The following is a 26,437-nucleotide window of genomic DNA, read 5'->3' on the forward strand; positions in this document are numbered from 1 at the left end:
TTTTAAAGCGTTTTTATAGCGTTTTTATCTCCAAAAAAACGCAAAAAATGTGAATAATCCTGAACGTGTGCACACAGCCTTCAGCTGCACTACTTCTCTGGCAGATAACTTTATCCACAGTTTTACGTGTGCCTAAGAACACGTCTCTTTAAGCAGGTGTAGAACCTTCCCTATAACGCTTCTTCATTTATTCCGTCTACATTAATCCTCATAATCTGATCCCTCTATCCAATATTGACACCCACACTTTTTGTGCCCTAATGCACTTCAATTCATACCTAAGCAGATAATGGCTGATTACTGGCTTATTCAGCTGTATATGTAGTACTTAAGGCCCCTTCACATTAAGCGACGCTGCAGCGATACCGACAACGATCCGGATCGCTGCAGCGTCGCTGTTTGGTCGCTGGAGAGCTGTCACACAGACCGCTCTCCAGCGACCAACGATGCCGGTAACCAGGGTAAACATCGGGTAACTAAGCGCAGGGCCGCGCTTAGTAACCCGATGTTTACCCTGGTTACCATCCTAAAAGTAAAAAAAACAAACACTACATACTTACCTACCGCTGTCTGTCCACGGCGCTCTGCTTCTCTGCACTCCTCCTGTACTGGCTGTGAGCACAGCGGCCGCAAAGCAGAGCGGTGACGTCACCGCTCTGCTTTCCGGCTGACCGACGCTCACAGCCAGTGCAGGAGGAGTGCAGAGCACAGCGCCGGGGACAGACAGCTGTAGGTAAGTATGTACTGTTTGTTTTTTTTACTTTTAGGATGGTAACCAGGGTAAACATCGGGTTACTAAGCGCGGCCCTGCGCTTAGTTACCCGATGTTTACCCTGGTTACCAGTGAAGACATCGCTGGATCGGTGTCACACACGCCGATCCAGCGATGTCCACAGGAGATCCAGCGACGAAATAAAGTTCTGGACTTTGTTCAGCGACCAACGATGGCACAGCAGGGGCCTAATCGTTGGTCGCCGTCACACATAGCGATTTCCTTAACGATATCGTTGCAACGTCACCAAAAACAATGATATCGTTATGTGTGAAGGTACCTTAAGTGTTTTGGCAGATCCATACAAGACATGGGCTTTTTACATTTTGAGTCATCCTTTTTTCCTCATAGATTATAAGATCTTGTAACCCATGGTCCTCACATTTAGGGTATGTGCACACGTAGGAAAAGAGGTGCAGAATTTTCAGCACAGAATCCGCAGCCGTGGATTTGCCGCGGTTTTTATGCGGATTTTGTGCGGTTTTTATGGGGAATTGCTGCGGATGTTGTGCGGATTTTGTGCGGATTTTCTGCAGATTTTGCCACTGCGAAATTTTTTCATGGAGGGGTGTAGAAACGCTGTAGATCCGCACAAAATAAGTGATATGCACTTCTTTGAAATCCGCAGCAATTCCGCACTGATTTTTCTGAATCATCTGTACAGCTTTTTTTCCCATTAAATAACATTGCACTGTACATCACAGTGCGGATCTGCAGCGTTTCTGTGCGGAAAAATCTGCTGCGGATCCACAGCAAATCCGCATCGTGTGCACATAGCCTTACTGTTTGGCCGGCGTCACACTAGCGAGTTTTACGGACGTATGAGAGGTGCAGAAAATACGGATTGCATGCGGTACAATGATTCTCTATGGCCCAGCTCCTATCTGCTGTATTTTACTGATCCGTATTATACGGTCTTCTACGGCCGTAGAAAATCGCAGCATGCTGCGTTTGTCACCGTATTGCGCAAAAAAATCGCCAATGAAAGTCTATGGGGGCGAGAAAAATATGGATTACACACGGACCAACAGTGTGACTTGCGAGAAATACGCAGCAGTGTTCTATAGAAAAGCCGGCAATTCAGTGCGGTGTACAGTAAAATCACACTGACAGGTTAGAATAGAATAGCTAAGATAAATGTCTACACATAGTATAGGGGTGTATATATATATATATATATATATATATATATATATATATTTATATATATATAAGTGAGACACATATATGTATATATATTAATATTTCATACAGCGCTAGATAGCTTAAAAGCCGGTAATTCAATTGCCGGCTTTTCCTATCTCCTTCTCAAACCCGACATGATATGAGACAGGGTTTACATACAGTAAACCATCTCATATCCCTTTTTTTTGCATATTCCACACTACCAATGTTAGTAGTGTGTATGTGCAAAATGTGGGCGCTCTAGCTATTAAATTAAAGGGTTAAATCGCGGAAAATAATTGCGTGGGCTCCCGCGCAATTTTCTCCGCCAGAGTGGTAAAGCTAGTGACTGAGGGAAGATATTAATTGCCTGGAGAGGGTCCATGGTTATTGCCCCCCCCCCCCGGCTAAAAATATCTGCCCCCAGCCACCCCAGAAAAGGCACATCTGGAAGATGCGCCTATTCTGGCACTTGGCCACTCTCTTTCCACTCCCGTGTAGCGGTGGGATATGGGGTAATAAAGGGTTAATGTCACCTTGCTATTGTAAGGTGACATTAAGCCAGGTTAATAATGGAGAGGTGTCAATAAGACACCTCTCCATTATTAATCCAATAGTAGTAAATGGTTAATAAAGCACACACACACATTAGGAAAAAAGTATTTTAATGAAATAAAGACACAGGGTGTTGTAATAGTTTATTATACTCTCAATCCAATTGAAGACCCTTGTCACCTGAAACAAAGTTAAAATAAAAAGACAACAATATCCCATACGTTCCGTCGTTCAGTCTTGTCCCACGCTGTAAATCCATCTGAAGGGGTTAACTAATTTTACAGCCAGGAGCCTGCTAATGCAGCCGTCCATGCCTGTAAAAACCCGGGGAATGAATGGAAAGAAGGGGAACGTAGCTACCTAAACTTGTGATGCTGCACCCCCTGCTGGCATAACCTCAGATGAACTCGAGCATGAGACAATATTCTGAAAAATTCCCACGCTCGAGTTCATCTGAGGTTATGCCAGCAGGGGGCGCAGCACCGCAAGTCTAGGTAGCTACGTTCCCCTGCTTTCCATTCATTCCCCAGGTTTTTACAGGCAGGGGCGGCTGCATTAGCAGGCTCCTGCTTGTAAAATTAGTTAACCCCTTCAGATGGATTTACAGCGTGGGACAAGACTGAACGACGGAAGGTATGGGATATAGTTGTTTTTTTATATTAACTTTGTTTCAGGTGACAAGGGTCTTCAATTGGATTGAGAGTATAATAAACTATTACAACACCATGTGTCTATTTCATTAAAATACTTTTTTCCTAATGTGTGTGTGTTTTATTAATCATTTACTAGTATTGGATTAATAATGGATAGGTGTCTTATTGACGCCTCTCCATTATTAACCTGGCTTAATGTCACCTTACAATAGCAAGGTGACATTAACCCTTTATTACCCCATATCCCACCGCTACACGGGAGTGGGAAGAGAGTGGCCAAGTGCCAGAATAGGCGCATCTTACAGATGTGCCTTTTCTGGGGTGGCTGGGGGCAAATGTTTTTTAGCCAGTGGGGGACAATATCCATGGTCCCTCTCTAGGCTATTAATATCTGCCCTCAGTCACTGGCTTTACCACTCTGGCAGAGAAAATTTCGCGGGAGCCCACGCCAATTTTTTCCGTGATTTAACCCTTTATTTTAACAACTAGATCCCCCATATTTTACAGACATACACTTGCAACATTACTAATGAGGAATATGTAAAAAAATAAGGGATATGAGATGGTTTACTGTATTTAACCCCTTCAAGTCGCGGCCCTTTTTCATTTTTGCGTTTTCATTTTTCACTTCCCTCCTTCCCAGAGCCATAACTTTTTTATTTTTCCGTCAATATGGTCATGTGAGGGCTTATTTTTTGCGGGACGAGTTGTACTTTTGAACGACACCATTGGTTTTACCATGTCTTTTACTAGAAAACGGGAAAAAAATTCCAAGTGCGGTGAAATTGCAAAAAAAAGTGCAATCCCACACTTGTTTTTTGTTTGGCTTTTTTGCTATGTTCATTAAATGCTAAAACTGATCTGCCATTGTGATTCTCTAGGTCATTATGAGTTCATAGACACCTAACATGTCTAGGTTATTTTTTATCCAAGTGGTGAAAAAAAATTCAAAACTTTGCTTAAAAAAAAAAAAAAAAAGTGCCATTTTCCGATACCCGAAGCGTCTCCATTTTTCATGATCTGGGGTCGGTTGAGGGCTTATTTTTTGCATGCCGAGCTGACGTTTTTAATGATACCATTTCCGTGCAGATACGTTCTTTTGATCGCCCGTTATTGCATTTTAATGCAATGTCATGGCGACCAAAAAAACGTAATTCTGGCGTTTCAGATTTTTTTCTCGCTACGCTGTTTAGCGATCAGGTTAATGCTTTTTTTTTATTGATCGGGCGATTCTGAACGCAGCGATACCAAATACGTGTAGGTTTTTTTTTAATTGTTTTATTTAGGATGGGGCGAAAGGGGGGTGATTTAAACTTTTATATTTTTTATATTTTTTTCATATTTTTAAAAACATTTTTTTTTTACTTGTGCCATGCTTCAATTACCTCTATGGGAGGCTAGAAGCTGGCATAGCCTGATCGGCTCTGCTACATAGCAGCGATCATCATGTCGCGACTTTGATGTGGGCTCACCGCCGGAGCCCACATCAAAGGGGGTGACACGGCATGCGCCGTACTAGTACGGCGCATGTCGTGAAGGGGTTAAACCATGTCTCATATCATGTCGGCTTTGGGAAGGAGATAGCAAAAGCCTGCAATTGAATTACCAGCTTTCCTGCTATCTTGCACTGTATGAAATATACATATATATATATGTGTCTCACTGATATATATATATATATATATATATATATATATATATATATATATATATATACTGTTTATATGTTTTTACGAATATTTGAGCCCATGGATCCATTGTATGTCCGTTTTGCAAGCCAGCGAGAAAATCTTGCTGTGCGGATGTCATACGGATTACATACGGAGGATGCCATGCGCAAAATACGCTGCCACACCCTGCCTACGGATGACATACGGATCACTATTTTGGGAACATTTCTGCATATTACGGCCGTAAAAAACGGACCCTATTTTCATACGCTGAGTGTGACGCCGGCCTAAGGGAAATTCAGAGGCACTAATTCTGTATGGATTAACACTATACGTCTCTCTTTTCTGTCCTCCCGACCTGGGAGGTTTGTTCTTATTATTAGTATTGGTCCTAAGGTATATGAGATGGAAAAATGAACCAGTGAGCTCCCATTAGGAACAAGATGTGATTTCTATACAATGCTGCCGAACATGTTGGTGCTATAAAAGCAGCAAGAAATAAATATCTCCCAGTCAGGAAGCCCCTTGGTGGGACCAGGAATTATGTTTTCAGGAGCGACTTTTGCTGTTGTGCGTGGGCGGCAATAGTCAATAATTCACATTTTACAGTTCTCTACCTACAGCCTAGGAAATTGGTTCAGGGAAGAGGCTATCTGACCACAGGGGAGGTCTTTATTTGGAACAGATTGGACTTTTTCACAGTGAGTTTTCCTCAGAGGAAGCTTCCAGCATAGCCGCGCTTTGTTCCTGCTCCTTAATTACCATTTTCTAAGTGTAATGATTCAAGGAGCGTAAAGCTCAGGACAATCCGTGTCTCTCGCACCTGCTAACCGCTTCCACATAATCCTCGTGCATTGTCCTTACAAGGGTGAAGGGAGAGACGGGAAAAGAGCGTTAAATCCATCCAGACTCGCATGTATCTGGCCGCTGCTGAACATAATGGTCATTTGCCGTAGACATGTAATGCTGGAGGATTAAACCAATTGACGGTCACCATGGTTACAATCTCCTCAGATACAACTCTGTTAAAACAATTGTGTATAATCTGCTATTGTGCGCGGGGCTGAACCTTCCCTGTCACATTACATAAACGCTACTTGTATTTTCGGCTCTTGTACATATTTATTGCTCTCATTAAGTGCTATGGGGATAGACGATCGCATTATCATTTGTATTTGCCAATTGAGATATCACAGATGAACGCCACATCTGACTGAAACTCCTTTTTAGTGCACAGACTAAGGCTGCCTGAACGCACAAGGAAAAATAGAATTTTTGAATGATGGTCGGATAAAATGGTCAACATGGACCATGAAAGCTGACGGCAGACTATTGTTTGTGATAATGTGACCTGTTGGGTTTATATTTTTCTGTCGAGACCTGGATGGCACAATGGACCAAATACAGCCAGTTATTTGCACTATATACTATATGGGCTGTTATATGCTACGTGGGCTCTGCTATATACTACGTGGCTGTGTTATATGCTACGTGGCTGTGCTATATACTACGTGGGCTGTGTTATATACTACATGGCTGTGTTTATATGCGATCATGAATCGTGGTATGTGTTAAAGGGGGGGCCCACTGAGACTCTTTCGCCCGGGGCCCTCAAAAACCTGGAGCCGGCCCTGATTTGCCACTTAGTGAAAATAACATGGTTTACATTTTCTTTATCTATTGCCATAACTAGCCATGTTAGTCTTTCATGCCCATGGTCAGTTTGCTCGGAAGAATGATCTGACTTATGCCATATTCACACATCTGTGTGTCACAGTCCAAGAATAGACCGCCATTCAAGGGGTCTACCAACATGAGCTTAACAGCCCCATGTACTGTATATGGCAATGCCTTTGATACACCACATAGGGATGTGCATAGAAATCCCAAATGAACATAGCCTATACGTCTGATGAAGGGTCTTCACTCATCACCCAAAATGTTAATGTAATACTGCACTTACCATGGTGTAACCTGTGGACATGATATACTGACAATAAATCCTATTTCAAGCATCTCCAAGTGCCCTTAGGTGTGCAGTTCTTTGACTCTGTCCACTGTTAGTCTACAGGAGCTCAGTGGTTGGCTCCAGAGGAACTAGCACCCTTCTGAAGATAACTCTATTTCAATGGGTGTGCTACCTATATGTTTCATTATTCCATTAAGTAACCCAACCGATTCCTGCTATGTTGACCCCCTCCCCCATTTCGATGACATGGTTGCTGTTCACCACGGCGCCTAAGGGATTAAAATGCTGTGATCAGATATAGATCCAATCAAAGAGGCACCATTGGACAGTGTAAAACAGACAGCACCTGCTGGGTATGGAGCGGACCGTGTGCCCATGTCCTACAAATCCTCCCGACTTCTGCCATACATAGACAGTGGTGTTATGAAAGGCAATTCAGTACCACAATGGACATAGCGGTCAGAGCACATACAGTGATCTGACAACAACTCAAAATCATAGAACGAGCTCTGAGACGTGGGAACTCTGCAGACCGCAATCCCTAATCCTCTCCAAACAACACTAGAGGCAGCCGTGGATTGCGCCTAACTCTGCCCATGCAACTCGGCACAGCCTGAGAAACTAACTAGCCTGAAGATAGAAAATAAGCCTACCTTGCCTCAGAGAAATACCCCAAAGGAAAAGGCAGCCCCCCACATATAATGACTGTGAGTTAAGATGAAAAGACAAACGTAGAGATGAAACAGATTCAGCAAAGTGAGGCCCGACTTTCTTAACAGAGCGAGGATAGGAAAGATAACTTTGCGGTCTACACAAAACCCTAAAGAAAACCACGCAAAGGGGGCAAAAAGACCCTCCGTACCGAACTAACGGCACGGAGGTACACCCTTTGCGTTCCAGAGCTTCCAGCAACAAATTAGACACGCTGGACAGAAAAAATAGCAAACAAATAGCAAAGAAGAACTTAGCTATGCAGAGCAGCAGGCCACAGGAATGATCCAGGGAAAAGCAAGTCCAACACTAGAACATTGACAGGAAGCCAGGATCAAAGCATTAGGTGGAGTTAAGTAGAGAAGCACCTAACGACCTCACCAGATCACCTGAGGGAGGAAACTCAGAAGCCGCAGTACCACTTCCCTCCACCAACAGAAGCTCACAGAGAGAATCAGCCGAAGTACCACTTGTGACCACAGGAGGGAGCTCTGCCACAGAATTCACAACAGTACCCCCCCCCCTTGAGGAGGGGTCACCGAACCCTCACCAGAGCCCCCAGGCCGACCAGGATGAGCCACATGAAAGGCACGAACAAGATCGGGAGCATGGACATCAGAGGCAAAAACCCAGGAATTATCTTCCTGAGCATAACCCTTCCATTTAACCAGATACTGGAGTTTCCGTCTAGAAACACGAGAATCCAAAATCTTCTCCACAATATACTCCAATTCCCCCTCCACCAAAACCGGGGCAGGAGGGTCAACAGATGGAACCATAGGTGCCACGTATCTCCGCAACAATGACCTATGGAATACGTTATGTATGGAAAAAGAATCTGGAAGGGTCAGACGAAAAGACACAGGATTAAGAACCTCAGAAATCCTATACGGACCAATGAAACGAGGTTTAAACTTAGGAGAGGAAACCTTCATAGGAATATGACGAGAAGATAACCAAACCAGATCCCCAACACGAAGTCGGAGACCCACACGACGTCTGCGATTAGCGAAACGTTGAGCCTTCTCCTGGGACAAGGTCAAATTGTCCACTACATGAGTCCAAATCTGCTGCAACCTGTCCACCACAGTATCCACACCAGGACAGTCCGAAGACTCAACCTGTCCTGAAGAGAAACGAGGATGGAACCCAGAATTGCAGAAAAATGGCGAAACCAAGGTAGCCGAGCTGGCCCGATTATTAAGGGCGAACTCAGCCAAAGGCAAAAAGGACACCCAGTCATCCTGATCGGCAGAAACAAAGCATCTCAGATATGTTTCCAAGGTCTGATTGGTTCGTTCGGCCTGGCCATTAGTCTGAGGATGGAAAGCCGAGGAAAAAGACAAGTCAATGCCCATCCTAGCACAAAAGGCTCGCCAAAACCTCGAAACAAACTGGGAACCTCTGTCAGAAACGATGTTCTCTGGAATGCCATGTAAACGAACCACATGCTGGAAGAACAATGGCACCAAATCAGAGGAGGAAGGCAATTTAGACAAGGGTACCAGATGGACCATCTTAGAAAAGCGATCACAGACCACCCAAATGACTGACATCTTTTGAGAAACGGGAAGATCTGAAATAAAATCCATAGAGATATGTGTCCAAGGCCTCTTCGGGACCGGCAAGGGCAAAAGCAACCCACTGGCACGAGAACAGCAGGGCTTAGCCCGAGCACAAATCCCACAGGACTGCACAAAAGCACGCACATCCCGCGACAGAGACGGCCACCAAAAGGATCTAGCCACTAACTCTCTGGTACCAAAGATTCCAGGATGACCAGCCAACACCGAACAATGAACCTCAGAGATAACTTTATTGGTCCACCTATCAGGGACAAACAATCTCTCCGCTGGACAACGATCAGGTTTATTAGCCTGAAATTTTTGCAGCACTCGCCGCAAATCAGGGGAGATGGCAGACACAATTACTCCTTCCTTGAGGATACCCGCCGGCTCAGACAAACCCGGAGAGTCGGGCACAAAACTCCTAGACAGAGCATCCGCCTTCACATTTTTAGAGCCCGGAAGGTACGAAATCACAAAGTCAAAACGGGCAAAAAACAGCGACCAACGAGCCTGTCTAGGATTCAACCGCTTAGCAGACTCAAGATAAGTCAAGTTCTTATGATCAGTCAATACCACCACGCGATGCTTAGCTCCTTCAAGCCAATGACGCCACTCCTCGAATGCCCACTTCATGGCCAGCAACTCTCGGTTGCCCACATCATAATTTCGCTCAGCAGGCGAAAACTTCCTGGAAAAAAAAGCGCATGGTTTCATCACTGAGCAATCAGAACCTCTCTGCGACAAAACAGCCCCTGCTCCAATCTCAGAAGCATCAACCTCGACCTGGAACGGAAGAGAAACATCTGGTTGACACAACACAGGGGCAGAAGAAAAACGACGCTTCAACTCTTGAAAAGCTTCCACAGCAGCAGAAGACCAATTGACCAAATCAGCACCCTTCTTGGTCAAATCGGTCAATGGTTTGGCAATACTAGAAAAATTGCAGATGAAGCGACGATAAAAATTAGCAAAGCCCAGGAACTTTTGCAGACTTTTCAGAGATGTCGGCTGAGTCCAATCATGGATGGCTTGGACCTTAACAGGATCCATCTCGATAGTAGAAGGGGAAAAGATGAACCCCAAAAATGAAACCTTCTGCACACCAAAGAGACACTTTGATCCCTTCACAAACAAAGTATTAACACGCAGGACCTGAAAAACCGTTCTGACCTGCTTCACATGAGACTCCCAATCATCCGAGAAGATCAAAATGTCATCCAAGTACACAATCAGGAATTTATCCAGGTACTCTCGGAAGATGTCATGCATAAAGGACTGAAACACTGACGGAGCATTGGCAAGTCCGAATGGCATCACTAGATACTCAAAATGACCCTCGGGCGTATTAAATGCAGTTTTCCATTCATCTCCTCGCCTGATTCGCACCAGATTATACGCACCACGAAGATCTATCTTGGTGAACCAACTAGCCCCCTTAATCCGAGCAAACAAATCAGATAACAATGGCAAGGGGTACTGAAATTAAACCGTGATCTTATTTAGAAGGCGGTAATCTATACAAGGTCTCAGCGAACCATCCTTCTTGGCTACAAAAAAGAACCCTGCTCCTAATGGTGACGATGACGGGCGAATATGCCCCTTCTCCAGGGATTCCTTCACATAACTGCGCATAGCGGCATGCTCAGGCACGGATAAATTAAACAGTCGACCTTTTGGGAATTTACTACCAGGAATCAAATTGATAGCACAATCACAATCCCTATGCAGAGGTAGGGCATCGGACTTGGGCTCATCAAATACATCCCGGTAATCAGACAAGAACTCTGGAACCTCAGAAGGGGTGGATGACGAAATTGACAGAAATGGAACATCACCATGTACCCCCTGACAACCCCAGCTGGACACTGACATGGATTTCCAATCTAATACTGGATTATGGGCTTGTAGCCATGGCAACCCCAACACGACCACATCATGCAGATTATGCAACACCAGAAAGCGAATAACCTCCTGATGTGCAGGAGCCATGCACATGGTCAGCTGGGTCCAGTATTGAGGCTTATTCTTGGCCAAAGGCGTGGCATCAATTCCTCTCAATGGAATAGGACACTGCAAGGGCTCTAAGAGAAACCCACAACGCTTAGCATACTCCAAGTCCATCAAATTCAGGGCAGCGCCCGAATCCACAAATGCCATGACAGAATACGATGACAAAGAACAGATCAAGGTAACGGACAGAAGAAATTTTGACTGTACCGTACCAATGGTGGCAGACCTAGCGAACCGCTTAGTGCACTTAGGACAATCAGAGATAGCATGAGTGGAATCACCACAGTAGAAACACAGCCCATTCAGACGTCTGTGTTCTTGCCGTTCAACTCTGGTCAAAGTCCTATCGCACTGCATAGGCTCAGGTTTAAGCTCAGGTAATACCGCCAAATGGTGCACAGATTTACGCTCACGCAAGCGTCGACCGATCTGAATGGCCAAAGACATAGACTCATTCAAACCAGCAGGCATAGGAAATCCCATCATGACATCCTTAAGGGCTTCAGAGAGACCCTTTCTGAACATAGCTGCCAGCGCAGATTCATTCCATTGAGTGAGCACGGACCACTTTCTAAATTTCTGACAATATACCTCTATCTCATCCTGACCCTGACCAAGAGCCAGCAAATTTTTCTCTGCCTGATCCACTGAATTAGGTTCATCGTACAGCAATCCGAGCGCCAGGAAAAACGCATCGATATTACTTAATGCAGGATCTCCTGGCGCAAGAGAAAATGCCCAGTCCTGAGGGTCGCCGCGCAAAAAAGAAATAATAATCAAAACCTGTTGAACTGGATCACCAGAGGAGCGAGGTTTCAAGGCCAGAAATAATTTACAATTATTTTTGAAACTCAGAAACTTAGTTCTATCTCCAAAAAACAAATCAGGAATAGGAATTCTTGGTTCTAACATAGATTTCTGATCAATAGTGTCTTGAATCTTTTGTACTCTTGCCGAGAGCTGATCCACAAATGAAGACAGACTTCTAATGTCCATCGCTACACCTGTGTACTGAACCACCCAAATGTCTAGGGGAAAAAAAAAGGCAAAACACAGTGCAAAGAAAAAAAAATGGTCTCAGAACTTCTTTTTTCCCTCTATTGAGAATCATTAGTACTTTTGGCTTCCTGTACTGTTATGAAAGGCAATTCAGTACCACAATGGACATAGCGGTCAGAGCACATACAGTGATCTGACAACAACTCAAAATCATAGAACGAGCTCTGAGACGTGGGAACTCTGCAGACCGCAATCCCTAATCCTTTCCAAACAACACTAGAGGCAGCCGTGGATTGCGCCTAACTCTGCCTATGCAACTCGGCACAGCCTGAGAAACTAACTAGCCTGAAGATAGAAAATAAGCCTACCTTGCCTCAGAGAAATACCCCAAAGGAAAAGGCAGCCCCCCACATATAATGACTGTGAGTTAAGATGAAAAGACAAACGTAGAGATGAAACAGATTCAGCAAAGTGAGGCCCGACTTTCTTAACAGAGCGAGGATAGGAAAGATAACTTTGCGGTCTACACAAAACCCTAAAGAAAACCACGCAAAGGGGGCAAAAAGACCCTCCGTACCGAACTAACGGCACGGAGGTACACCCTTTGCGTCCCAGAGCTTCCAGCAACAAATTAGACAAGCTGGACAGAAAAAATAGCAAACAAATAGCAAACAGGAACTTAGCTATGCAGAGCAGCAGGCCACAGGAATGATCCAGGGAAAAGCAAGTCCAACACTGGAACATTGACAGGAAGCCAGGATCAAAGCATTAGGTGGAGTTAAGTAGAGAAGCACCTAACGACCTCACCAGATCACCTGAGGGAGGAAACTCAGAAGCCGCAGTACCACTTCCCTCCACCAACAGAAGCTCACAGAGAGAATCAGCCGAAGTACCACTTGTGACCACAGGAGGGAGCTCTGCCACAGAATTCACAACACAGTGGCATCTAAAAGTTTGGCCACCCCTAGTCAAAATTACTGTTATTGTGAAGAGTTAAGCAAGTTGAAGAAATGATCTCTAAAAGGCCTAAAAGTAAAGATGACACATTTCCTTTGTATTTTAGGCAAAAATATACACATGTTCATATTTTACATTTTAAAAAATACAGAAAGGAAAATGGTCTGATGCAAAAGTTTGGGCATCCTGCTAGGTTAGTACGTAGTAGCACCTCCTTTTGAAAGTATCACAGCTTGTAAACACTTACTGTAGCCAGCCAAGAGTTTTTCAATTCTTGTTTGAGGGACTTTCATCCATTTTTCCTCTGAAAATTCTTCCAGTTTTGTGAGATTCCAGAGTCGTCTTGCATGCACTGCTATTTTGAGGTCTAGACACAGATTTTCAATGATGTTCACATCAGGGAACTGTGAGGGCCACTGTAAAACCTTCACCTTGCGCCTTTTGAGGTAGTCTATTGTGAATTTTGACATGTGTTTAGAATCATTCTCCATTTGCAGAAGTCATCCTCATTTCAACTTCAGATTCTTTCTGATGGTGTTATGTTTGCAGGAAGAATTTGTTGAAATTTCATTGAATCCATTCTTCCCTCTACCCGTGAAATGTTTCCCATGCTATTGAGTGCAACACAACTGCAAAGCATAATTGATCCATCTCCATGCTTAATGGTTGGCGAGATGTTCTTTTCCTTAAATTCTGTCACCTTTTTGTGCCCTTTTTTCTCCACACATACCTTTGAGGCCAAAGAGTTCTATTTTAACGTCATCAGTCCACAGGACTTTTTTTCAAAATGCATCAAGCTTGTTTAGATGTTCTTTTGCATACTTCTGACACTGAATTTTATGGTAGGGACGCAGGAGAGGTTTACTTCTTATGACTCTTCCATGAAGGTCATTTTTGTGCACATCTCTGAAAAGTATAAAAATGTACCACAACTCCAGAGTTTGCTAAATCTTTCTGAAGGTCTTTTCCAGTCAAGTGGGGGTTTTGATCTGCCTTTCTAGCAATCCTACAAGTAGCTCTCACTGAAATTTAGCTTGGTCTTCCAGACCTTATCATGACCTCTAATGTTCCTGTTAATTGCCATTTACATTTCAAACTGAAGAAAGGGCAACTTGAAAAGGCTTTGTTATCTTCTTATAGCCTTCTCCTGCTTTGTGGACCTCCACTATTTTAATTTTCAGAGTGCTAGGCAGCTGCTTAGAAGAATCCATGGCTGCTGTTTTTTGGCACGATGTTTGAGTCTGGCCATTCCTAACGATGATATTGAACAAGCCATAACTCTAGCAGACTAATTAGGGTCTGAAACCTTTGTCAAAGTTATCTGAGCACACAAATGTCCAAGGGTGCCCAAACTTTTTGCATCAGCCCATTTTTTTTTTAATATTGAAAATGTAAAAAATGACAATATATTTTTGTTTTCCTAAAATAGAAAGGAAATGTGTCATCTTTATCTTTAGGCCTTTTAGAGATCACTTCATATTGAACTTGCTTAACTGTTCACAATAACAGTAATTTAGAGCAGGAGTGCCCAAACTTTTACATGCCACTGTATTGCACGTCTAGAGAAGTGGGTGGTGCCAGGCAGGCGGTGGGTGGTGCCAGGCATTCCCAAGACACAGGACCAAAAGCAGTTGTGTGGCTTCTATGCGACTGAATGGCCGTATACTTATCCTTTATGTATGAGCAGTTTAAAGCAAGATCTACAGCCATGAAGAAAATTTAATGATGAATTCACATATACGGTAACTTGTTTTTTTGGGAGAGAATTTATGGTGACATTCTTATAAAGGCAGTCCATAGACTAACCATGGAATGTAGCCACCAATAAAAGGAGTTTAGGAGTTACCTGCATAATATTCTGTCACTAAATTCAAAGTACACAGTAAGCAGCAAACTCCTAAGCTCCCTCTAGTTGCAGTTGCATGAGGCAAGAAATATATAATTCAGTTTTCATCACTCTGTCATAGAAATGGAGAGCACCATGGTATAGGTGAAGAGACCTTGATTCCAGCGATGTGCCACTTACCGGGCTGGGATTCGCTCTTTCAATGCAGTGTTTTATCAGCAGAAGATTATCACTATAGGACAAGATTTCTCATACCTCCTAGTCCTAACTTGCCCCCAATATTGAAATTGGCTAACTTTCTATTTGCCAATCAGTGGTATGAGCGGGGTTACACAGAGTTCAGCCTTCTGAGCTCTGCTGCAGGTAAAGCAGCAGAGAAAACTGTGATTCTATCACAACTGCTGCACCCAGTACACTAAGTGATATATCGCTGGAATCAGGGTCTCTGTCCCTACGTAATGCTGCTGTCAGACTACAGAGCAAAGACCTCCTTGCTTATTAATGGTTTTGGTATTTTTTTCCAATGGTGATCAAGGCTAGCTAGAACATGTCATTCGTTATTAAAAGTGGAGAAATGGGAAAGGCGTTCCTTCACACATCCAGTATCTGTGTACCTGATCCCAGTGGTTAGTGAATTTGGTCTACTACCTTTCGTTCATGGTATCAGTGGGGTATAGAGTGACCGGTCCCAGAAGACACCGATGAACATTATTGCACTTTATTCCGCATTTGATTACCAGTGTGTTGATCTTTCCCTTGTTAGTTGCACAATATTTTATTTTTCATTTCCATTTACTTTTTGCCGCCTTCTGAAGGTGGTAAAACAACTGTAGGAAATATAAAGCTTCTCGTTGCCTTGTACGTTTTAATATGAGAACCTAATTGCAGCTAATGGAAGAGTATCGTTAATAGGACGATGATATAGAAACGTGGATATTAATGTTAATCTGTGCTCGGATTACTATCCTGTTAGAATGTGCGACGCATTTCAATCTTCTGATCCAGTTTACACCATATGACAATCCTTCTGTCTGCACAGTAATTACGGATGGATCGCTGGACAGACTGTCCCTCGCTGATGACATGGGGAGTGACGAAGACTTGTATGATGACCTGCAGTTTTCCAGTCACCGTTACGGAGGAGGCGGAGAACAGCTAGCCATAAACGAGGTACCTCAATGCCTATATTTCAGAAATGATGAAAATAACTAAAAATACATTATACCGGAAGTCTATCTAATATATAATTGCCTAGAATACTACTTCCTGCAATTTGTGCCAACTTCCGTGGCTTTGTCCGGAGCTAATGTCCGGAGCTAATGTCCGGAGCTAATGTCCGGAGATAAGTGACGTCAACAGTGTCCAGTTTCTGATTGGTTGCCGCCTGCTGCGAGCGACCAATCAGAAACGTGCCGTACTGTGACACACTCCGCCCGCCATTTTGGTGTGATTTTTGAATTTTTACCTCACAGCAAGTTTCTACTGCGTGGAGGCGGGCCCAGTGACGTTGCTCTTCAAGCTCCTGCCGAATTTCGTCAAAAAAATGATAATACCATTTACCAAAACTATATATATTTAGTTGTGAAGTGGTTCAGTGACATTTTCACACCAATTTTGAACTTTTGTTTGGTGTTTTCTCCATATACTGCCTATTATTTTTGTTCTTTCTTACTATTATTTATTAATTGTATTATTCTTACATTTGAATAAATAAAGTATATATGGATTCTAGACTCCCGATTCTTTAGAATCGGGCTGCCATCTAGTATATTATAAACTGTGTTCATTAGGATTCCTGGAGCAGTCAAAAAATGTTAATATATCTGATGGGGGGAATAGAAGGGTTGGTGCTGCTTACCTGGGGTCCTGCCGCTTCCTTACCCTTCTCGGCCCAAGTAACACGAGCTGGATCTCTGCTAGTTACCCCAGCACTGAGATAAGTGAGAAGAAGAGATATTGGAGAAATTAACTGTGCAGCTAAATAGTTCTCTGTATGATTAGGCAGAGTGATTCGGGGGTGCTCTGCCTTAGAGATTGCTCAAATACAGTGGCATCTAAAAGTTTGGGCACCCCTGCTCCAAAGTACTGCTATTGTGAGCAGTTAAGCAAGTTGAAGATGAAATGATCTCTAAAAGGCCTAAAATTAAAGATGACACCTTTCTTTTATATCTTAGGAACAAAAAAATGTATATTTTTTCACCTTTTATATTTAAAAAATTACAAAAAGGAATATGGATTGATGACAATTCAGCATGAGAAATCAATCACGGCATGTTGCGGGTGCATCTGATGATCAGATCACGTGCACCCATTCAAGTCTATGGGTACTTGTGAAAGATCTGATGCCATCCGAGTGCAGTCCTATTACTGCAGGCTCAGACAATGGAGAAGATGGAGAAATTAAGCTCTCCATCTTCTCCATACCTGGGATAATATTCTCTCTTGTGAGGGAATAGGATCATACTAAGGTGACGCTCGGATCAGACTTTGACATTTGCATAATCGGTCTGATTTTCTCACATGAGAGAATCGATGGCCGTGTGACCCCAGCCTTAAGGTACCGTCACACTAAGCGACGCTGCAGCGATACCGACAACGATCCGGATCGCTGCAGCGTCGCTGTTTGGTCGCTGGAGAGCTGTCACACAGACCGCTCTCCAGCGACCAACGATCCCGAGGTCCCCGGTAACCAGGGTAAACATCGGGTTACTAAGCGCAGGGCCGCGCTTAGTAACCCGATGTTTACCCTGGTTACCATCGTTAAAGTAAAAAAAACAAACGTTACATACTTACTTACTGCTGTCTGTCCCCGGCGCTCTGCTTCTCTGGTCTGGCTGTGAGCGCCGGGCAGCCGGAAAGCACAGCGGTGACGTCACCTCTCTGCTTTCCAGCCGCTGTGCTCACAGCCAGACCAGAGAAGCAGAGCGCCGGGGACAGACAGCAGTAGGTAAGTATGTAACGTTTGTTTTTTTTACTTTAACGATGGTAACCAGGGTAAACATCGGGTTACTAAGCGCGGCCCTGCGCTTAGTTACCCGATGTTTACCCTGGTTACCAGTGAAGACATCGCTGAATCGGTGTCACACACGCCGATTCAGCGATGTCAGCGGGAGATCCAGCGACGAAATAAAGTTCTGGACTTTCTTCCCCGACCAGCGACAGCACAGCAGGGGCCTGATCGCTGCTGCCTGTCACACTGGACGATATCGCTAGCCAGGACGCTGCAACGTCACGGATCGCTAGCGATATCGTCTAGTGTGACGGTACCTTTAGGAAGAGAGCAAACAGCATGGGAGCAGCATCTGAGATGTATGGCCTCACTGATGCACAGCTTAGTAGCAATGGTTCCCACAATGTCTTTAGATGGCCACACTGCCCAGCACCCTAATTCACTGCACCTACTAAAGAAAATTCTGAGGCTGAGGTCGGACATCTGTAGATTCTCTCATGCGAGAGAATTGGATCGATTATGTAAATGACAATCGGATCCAACTATGATCGGAGTTTGAGTTAAGTGTCGGCATAGTGTGATCTGATCCTCTTGGATGAGAGACTTGTGGCACAGGTGAGGAGAAGATGGAGAACAAGATTTCTTATTCTTCTCCATTTTGTAAGTCCGCGTAAATCAGACTGCACTCAAATGTCATCTGAGCGCAGTGCAATGTTTTCCACACACCTATAGACATGAATGGGTGAATGTGATCCGATTTGTGCAGCTGTTCGCAGCATGCTGCAATTTTTTTCTTCTGCTGAATAGGCATGAGAAAAAAAAAATCGCCCCATAGTATAACATTGGTCTGAATACTATACAATAAAATATCAGATGGCGCTCATCCAATGTATACACTCATGTGATCGAGCCATGAGTGCAAACATTAACCTCCAAAAAGTGCTAATTTCGAACCTCGACGAGATCTGGTTCACATTCAGTGCATTTATACAACAATGTGATCATGTGGAGACGGGTAACATTTTCGGTAACATTTTCCGTTTTGCAACAACCATATATGAGTCCCTTTACCCTTTCTAGTGTGTCCTTAATTACTGATGAATAACAACCATTTATGGCCATTACCATGGGTAGCTGGGTTCCTACAGGCTTAATCTTTGCTTTGCATTAGTTTTATTATCAACTTTGTTTTCTTTGTTATCGATGAATGTTATGAATACGTCTGATGATCGGTGTCACAATGTGAACTTTACGGACAGTGAATATTATTATAGCCTTGTATCCAGGGCTGTCTGCTCAGTAGGGTACTAGACATAAGGGACATATGTCTGCTGGATCGGAATGTATAGGATTTGTTTTTGTTCTGTTACCATAGAGACAGATGTGTTTGTGTAGGAGCTGGAGACTTGAAACAGGGGTTTTAAATCAAGACTATTGGTAGTTACTTTTTATTTTTTTTCATTTACATTTTACATGCAAATATTAGGGTACATAAACTGTAAAGCATTCCTATAATTCCAGTTAGATTTCAAGGGAACCTGTCATTAGATTCATACTGTCCGATCCACACTGCTGCAATTCACAGAAAATACAGTTTTAAAAGCCGTCCGGGTTCTGAGTGGTCCAGCGCTGTACCCGGCCTTGTTCTCCATGCCCCCTCCGAATGGTTTGCCAAGTGTCGCCCATGTATGTGCATAGTGAGAGGTGAGTTACAGGGAATCAGTGCAGAGGGGTGGGTGGGATTATGGGTGGGGGAAGGGTGAATAATCATTTGACTTTTACATACACTTGACTTGCCCGTGTGCGACAATAATTGTTTCACAATTTTACAGCAACACAACTGGGCCACGTAGAGAAATAAAAGTTACATATCCTGAAAGGGCTGCCCAAGCCCTATTTCAGGATGCTATTACTATGCTGCATCACCTGACAGGTTCCCTTTAATAAACTGGAGCTGACCAGGGATATTATTTGGATTTCTCTGAAATGCCAGACTTCAATGGCAGCAAGGCTTTTGTCTTTCTGCCTACAGTGTCAGCCTAGGTTCACACTAGTGTTCGGCATTCTGTTTTTCTGTTCCACTAATGGCTCTATCCAATGATGAACACAAACATCGCCACACTAACCGCATTAACTATAACGAGGCCTGTCCTATGAATCTAGGCGTACCTGCATTTTCAGCGACCAACCGATAGGCTCCCTCTCTAGTGATCCAGCAGCTCCATTAGTTGTGGTGGGGAGGAAGTACCTATGGTGATTTCCAACATTTGGGAGCACTGCCCTTAATGACCAGAGGACTCTAATTAGTGTCCCAAGAGTTTCTCATTTTTCGCCCTGAGAGTCAATGCGGAGATTAAAGAAGCCCCCGTATCAGAGGTTCTATCCTCTTAATATTTTGTGTACTTACATTTGTTCATTTTGCCTTTCTACCCAGTTAATTTTTCTCTTTTCCATTAGTTCTATGACATATAGTGGTAGATACCAGTTCTGCTGAACATGTATGAGATTACAGTATAGTTACAGATGGTGACTTACAGGTGACGTTCTTTCTGATGGAGTCATTCACTTTTCCCGTCTTTTTAATCTGGCCCAGACCGACATGACCACTTGTCCAGCCAGGACTTGGCTGAAGACATTACAGCAAAAACATGTATAACTTTTCACCTTTCAGGCACCGTCCCGACTTATCTCCAACCTGCACAAACTGCACATTCTGCTGATATCTCAATGCTGAGCTGCTGATGCCATATGTGTCCCTATTACTGCACCTACTGTGTGGTGCTGTGTGCTCTCCTACTGGAGCCCTAGATTCCCCTCTCATTGTATTTCCCTCCACACGCACAGTTTGATGACCATACTGTTCCCCCACCACTTAACTTCCCTGGAAAAGTACGGTGACCCCAACACAGTATGATCCCCCAACTGCAGGGCTGCCACTAGAAATTTTGGGGCCCCATACTGGCAAAATTTTCGGGGCCCCCTTGAGACTCCGCCCAGGCTCCACCCTAGCCCCACCTCCACCCCTCGAACTGTCCACAGTCCCACCGCTCTCTCTTGGAAAAACTCCACTTCTCACCTATCACACATTAACAGTTCCCATCACCAGATCAGACATATAGCCGGCAGCTTTTGATTTGGCCAAAAGATTTTTTAAGCCGCCACCATAACACGGCCGACACTTTTGGCCGGGCCCTACTCTACTGTAGCCTACTAAATATTTGTTAAAATATGCAATACAATTTAGGTATATTTTTATTTATTTTTCAATTTTTAAAATGACCAATAATATCACATACAACGAACAAATACCACCGCACCATGTCCAGACCACATATTACCACCACAGTGTTCGAATAATATCAAATACAGGGAACAAATACCACCGCATCATGACCAGACCACATATTACCACCACATAGTGACTGAATACTACAATACTGATCAGTAATAAAAAAAACCACAATACTATCACCATCAGTGCCATTATACACAGGAGATCTGTACTTAGTATGCAGTGTCTGTGTACAGGTAATACAGTGATCACCAGTGACATTATACACAGGAGCTCTGCATATAGTATACAGTGTATAGTGTCAGTGTATAGGTAACACACTGACTCACCAGTGACGTCTCTAGGTGAAGTCCTTCATCTTTGTTTTTCATCTTTCATCCAGCGCAGACCGCCATCACTTCATCCAGCCAGTACTCTTCTCTACAGGAAATAACACAGTTATCTCGAGCTCCGCTCGCAGAACACATTACTTAATTTTTCCCAACTTCTACATTACACAACATGAAGAAAAAAAGGCGACATAGTGTCACTCTCCACAGTAACAGGATCGCCCCCCCCCCCTTCCCCATTTAAAACAGTATCCTCAAAAATAAAATAAATACATCACTGCAGTAATATCCCTTAATTAGCCGCTATGGTAATAATATTCCCCATCCTGGCCCCGTGTATCTCATTCCTGGCTCCAGCCATATGTTCTCCCATCCTCCCTCATGAGTATCCATTCTGCCCCATATGATCTCCCCATTCTGCCCCATATAATCTCCCCATCCTGTCCCATCTGTCTCCATCGTATCCATCCTGCCCCATGATCCAATCCTGCCCCCATATCTTTCATTCTGCCCCGTGTCTCCAATCATGCCCCGTATCTACATTCTTGCCCCACCTGTCTCCAGTCTTGCCCCAGTGTGTTCAGCATTTTGCCCCCAGTGTCTCCAGTCCTGCCCCAGTGTCTCCAGCATTCTGCCTCAGTGTGTCCAGCATTCTGCCCCCAGTGTGTCCAGCATTCTGCCCTAGTGTGTCCAGCATTCTGCCCCCAGTGTCTCCAGCATTCTGCCCCCAGTGTCTCCAGCATTCTGCCCCAGTGCTCCAGCATTCTGCCCCCCAAGTGTCCAGCATTCTGCCTCAGTGTGTCCAGTATTCTGCCCCCAGTGTCTCCAGTCCTGCCCCAGTGCTCCAGCATTCTGCCTCAGTGTGTCCAGCATTCTGCCCCCAGTGTGTCCAGCATTCTACCCCCAGTGTCTGCATCATTTTGCTCCCAGTGCTCCAGCATTCTGCCCCCAGTGTCTCCAGCATTCTGCCCCCAGTGGTGTCTCCAGCATTCTGCCCCAGTGTGTCCAGCATTCTGCCCCCAGTGCTCCAGCATTCTGCCCCCTGTGCTACAGCATTTTACCCCCAGTGTGTCCAGCATTCTGCCCCAGGCCCCCCGGATCGCTGCTCTCAATAATAAAATTTTTTAAAAAGTTCTTCTTACCTGGCCGCGCTCCTGCAGTGAAGGCGAAGCTCCCTCCACTCAGCTGAAGTGCGCACTTGCCAGCAACTAACACTGACGTCAGACGCCGGCAATGTGCGCGCTGCGGCAGACGTCAGCTGCCAGCCTCCGATTGTGTCCAGTGTGCCCAGCATTCTGCCCCCAGTGTGTCCAGCATTCTGCCCCCAGTGTGTCCAGCATTCTGCCCCAGTGTGTCCAGCATTCTGCCCCCAGTGCTCCAGCATTCTGCCCCAGTGTGTCCAGCATTCTGCCCCCAGTGTCTTCAGCATTCTGCCTCAGTGTGTCCAGCATTCTGCCCCCAGTGTGTCCAGCATTCTGCCCCCAGTGTGTCCAGCATCTCTGCCCCCAGTGTCTCCAGCATTCTGCCCGCAGTATTTCCAGCATTCTGCCCCAGTGTGTCCAGCATTCTGCCCCCAGTGCTCCAGCATTCTGCCCCAGTGTGTCCAGCATTCTGCCCCCAGTGCTCCAGCATTCTGCCCCCAGTGTGTCCAGCATTCTACCCCCAGTGTGTCCAGCATTCTGCCCCCAGTGCTCCAGCATTCTGCCCCCAGTGTCTTCAGCATTCTGCCCCAGTGTCTCCAGCATTCTGCCCCAGTGTGTCCAGAATTCTACCCCGAAAGCTCCAGCATTTTGCCCCCAGTGCTCCAGCATTCTACCCCCACTGTGTCCAGAATTCTACCCCGGGCCCCCCAGATCGCCGCTCTCAATAATAATTTTTTTTTTAAAGTTCTTCTTACCTGGCCGATCTCCTGCGGCGAAGGCGAAGCTCCCTCCACTCAGCTGAAGCGCGCACTTGCCGGCAACTGACACTGACATCAGTGGCTGGCGGCTGTTAACTATTGACGTGCGGGCCCGCACCCGCATGTGAATAGTGTTGCCGCAGCACCGCTAAGGGCACGGGTTAGCCTACCGGTAGGGGCCCGGTGAGCAGATGAGATGGGGCCCGATGCGGGCCCCCTCTACCCGCCGGGCCCCATATGCCAGTCAGGGCAGTAATACCCTGATAGCGGCCGTGCCCAACTGTGACCCCCACCCAGCCCTCCGTGCGGTATAAAGATACAGTATAATAGCCCCATACCTCTCCACACTGCATTATGGCCCTCCACACAGTATGATGGACCCCACATATACCTTCACACTGTATAATTGCTTGCATACAGTATAAAGACTGCCACATAGCCCTCCAAATATTATGACAGCCACCACATAGCCTACTATACAGTATAATGTAACCCATAGTCCTCCATATAGTATAATACATAATTTAATCCAGGAGACAAATGCGTAACCATGTGCAAAAGCAAACTGGGGGAGGAGACATAAACTCTTCTGGCTGTACTGGCCAACACCAGGATCTCCGACACACTTTAGGGCCTCCTGCCCTCAGTAAGGCAGAACAGTTCCTCAGTGGTTCCTTTTTGTGCAACAGGCACAACTGTGTCTAACAGAGCGAAATCCTGTTCAGGTATCCATTTCTTCTTCTCCCTCCTCAGAAGGCTGGTGGGACTTCCTCCACCTGCTTCCTGGAGCTCAATTCCCAGATGCCTGAGCTGTAAGTGACCTGGCTTTGAGTAGTGCCAGAAATGGTTGAAATGGGCGACAGCCCCCCCCCCCCCCCGTGTCACCTTCACCATCAACTACTCTTGCATAGAAGGTGGGGAACTCCAAGGGCAGTGCAATCTCCCTGGGGCGGTAGCTCCGTGTCTAGCCGTCTTTCCCAGTACCGTTCACTTCACAAGAAGAATTCCTCTTGCTCCCTTCCTTCTTGGATCTCACCCACCACATCCTAGCGATGTTGCCCCTCCATTTTGAGACCCTGTGACCCTGTTCCAGCCGTCAGCTCTTGCAGCCTTCGAGTCAAGTGTTCTGTCTCTACAAGATGTGATGACGGGTCCCAAACTCATCTATGGACCCCCATCTCCGTTTCTGGTTGTACGTAACAACCTCCCCTGGTCTTGGCTCACTTCCTTCTCTCTTCTGACCAGCCTAAGCCCCACAGTCCGCTCACCAGTTGCTGGATCCTGGGTCTCCCATCCGCAGTCTACAAGAACCCCAGCAGTGAAGACTGCAGCCAGGGTTCAGGCCTTGGTGGTTTTTGGAAAGCGGCCTGTTTCGAACCGCAGGCTCCTGCCACCTCCACTGTCGCGCCGGATTGGTCTGGCTATGATATTCTTCAGCTCGCTCCCTCGGGAGTCTCGCAGGATTCTGCCTTCTTTATCGCTTAGGCTACTTTCACACTTGTGTTTTCTGGTTTCCAATGGCGTGCAGTGAAATAACGTATCGACGGACGTCATGAAAATAGTGAAAAACGTGTGCGACGGATCCGTCGTTTGTGTTGTTTCTGTTTGTCAATGAAAACATTTTCGGAATTCAAATGTCCGGGGACGAGAGAGAGAGAGAGCGAGAGAGAGATTTTCCGACGTACACAAAAAACGTTCCTATGAACGTTTTCTCTGCACGACGCACCGCTATTTTACGACAGATGAAACACATGGACATCCGTCACAAGCTGTCGCTAATAAAAAATGATGGATTGTGACGAATTTAAAAAAACGCAAGTGTGAAAGTAGCCTTTTAGTCGCCCACTAAGCACATTACACTGTATGGATTACTAATTCAATTTTTTAACATTTTTGGAGGTTAATGCCACCATAATGTAACACTAACCACAATACACTGCAAGGATGACTAATTGAATCCAGGAAAAAAATGTAGAAGAGATTTTTGGAAGTTTATATACCGTACCACCGTAATATAACGCTAACCATGTTACACTGTATGTATGACTAATTGTATTCAGAGAAAAACAATTGAACAATTTTTTGGAGGTTAATATTACCATAATGTAACACTAACCATGTTACACTGTACGGATATCTAATTTAATCAAGAAAAAATAAATGAACTTTTTTGGATGTTTATATACCTCTGTAATGTAATACAAACAATGTTGCACTGTATGGATGACTAATTGAATCCAGAAAAAATGTTGGCCTTTTTTTGGAGGTTTATATACCACTGTAATGTAGTACTAACCATGTTACACTGTATGGATAACTAACTGAATCAAGAAAAAATGTTTTAATGTTTTTTGGAAGTTAATAGCAGCGTAATATAACACTAAGCATGTTTCAATCTATGGTTGACTAATTGAATCCAGAAAAAAAAATTCACAGATTTTTTGGAGGTTTATGCCATCGTAATGTGACAGTAACTACACTGTGCTCCAAATTATTATGCAAATTATATTTTTCTCGGATTTTCCTAAATAGTCGGTGCAAATGACAGTCAGTCTAATAAAAGTCATTACCCGTTAGATTATACATCGAATTTTATTGAAGAAACCTCCCAATGATAACAGTATAATCTCCAAAATAAATAAAAACTCAAAATGCACTGTTCCAACTTATTAGGCACAGTAGAATTTCTATACATTTCATATGTTTTAAAGAACTGAAAATGCTCATTTGTGGAATTTGCAGCATTAGGAGGTCACATTCACTGAACAAAAAAGCTATTTAACTCCAAAACCTCCTAACAGGCCAAGTTACATGTTAACATAGGACCCCTTCTTTGATATCACCTTCACAATTCTTGCATCCATTGAACTTGTGAGTTTTTGGAGAGTTTCTGCTTGTATTTCTTTGTATGAAGTCAGAATAGCGTCCCAGAGCCAATGTTTTGATGTGAATGGCCTCCCACCCTCATAGATCTTTTGCTTGATGATACTCCAAAGGTTCTCTGTATGGTTGAGGTCAGGTGAAGATGGTGGCCACACCATGAGTTTATCTCCTTTTATGCCCATAGCAGCCAATGACTCAGAGGTATTCTT

General features: G+C 44.6%; 1 protein-coding gene across 1 annotated transcript in view; it reads left to right on the plus strand.

Annotated features, from left to right (window-relative positions):
* The window catches only part of ARHGEF4 (Rho guanine nucleotide exchange factor 4), a 261,133-nt gene that overhangs the window by 189,448 nt on the left and 45,248 nt on the right, over positions 1-26,437 (plus strand). The window contains 1 exon segment of the mRNA XM_069727783.1: positions 15,914-16,044. Coding sequence (XP_069583884.1) covers positions 15,914-16,044 — 131 coding nt within the window.

This window comes from Ranitomeya imitator, chromosome 5, assembly GCF_032444005.1.
Source record: "Ranitomeya imitator isolate aRanImi1 chromosome 5, aRanImi1.pri, whole genome shotgun sequence".
Lineage (NCBI taxonomy): Eukaryota > Metazoa > Chordata > Amphibia > Anura > Dendrobatidae > Ranitomeya > Ranitomeya imitator.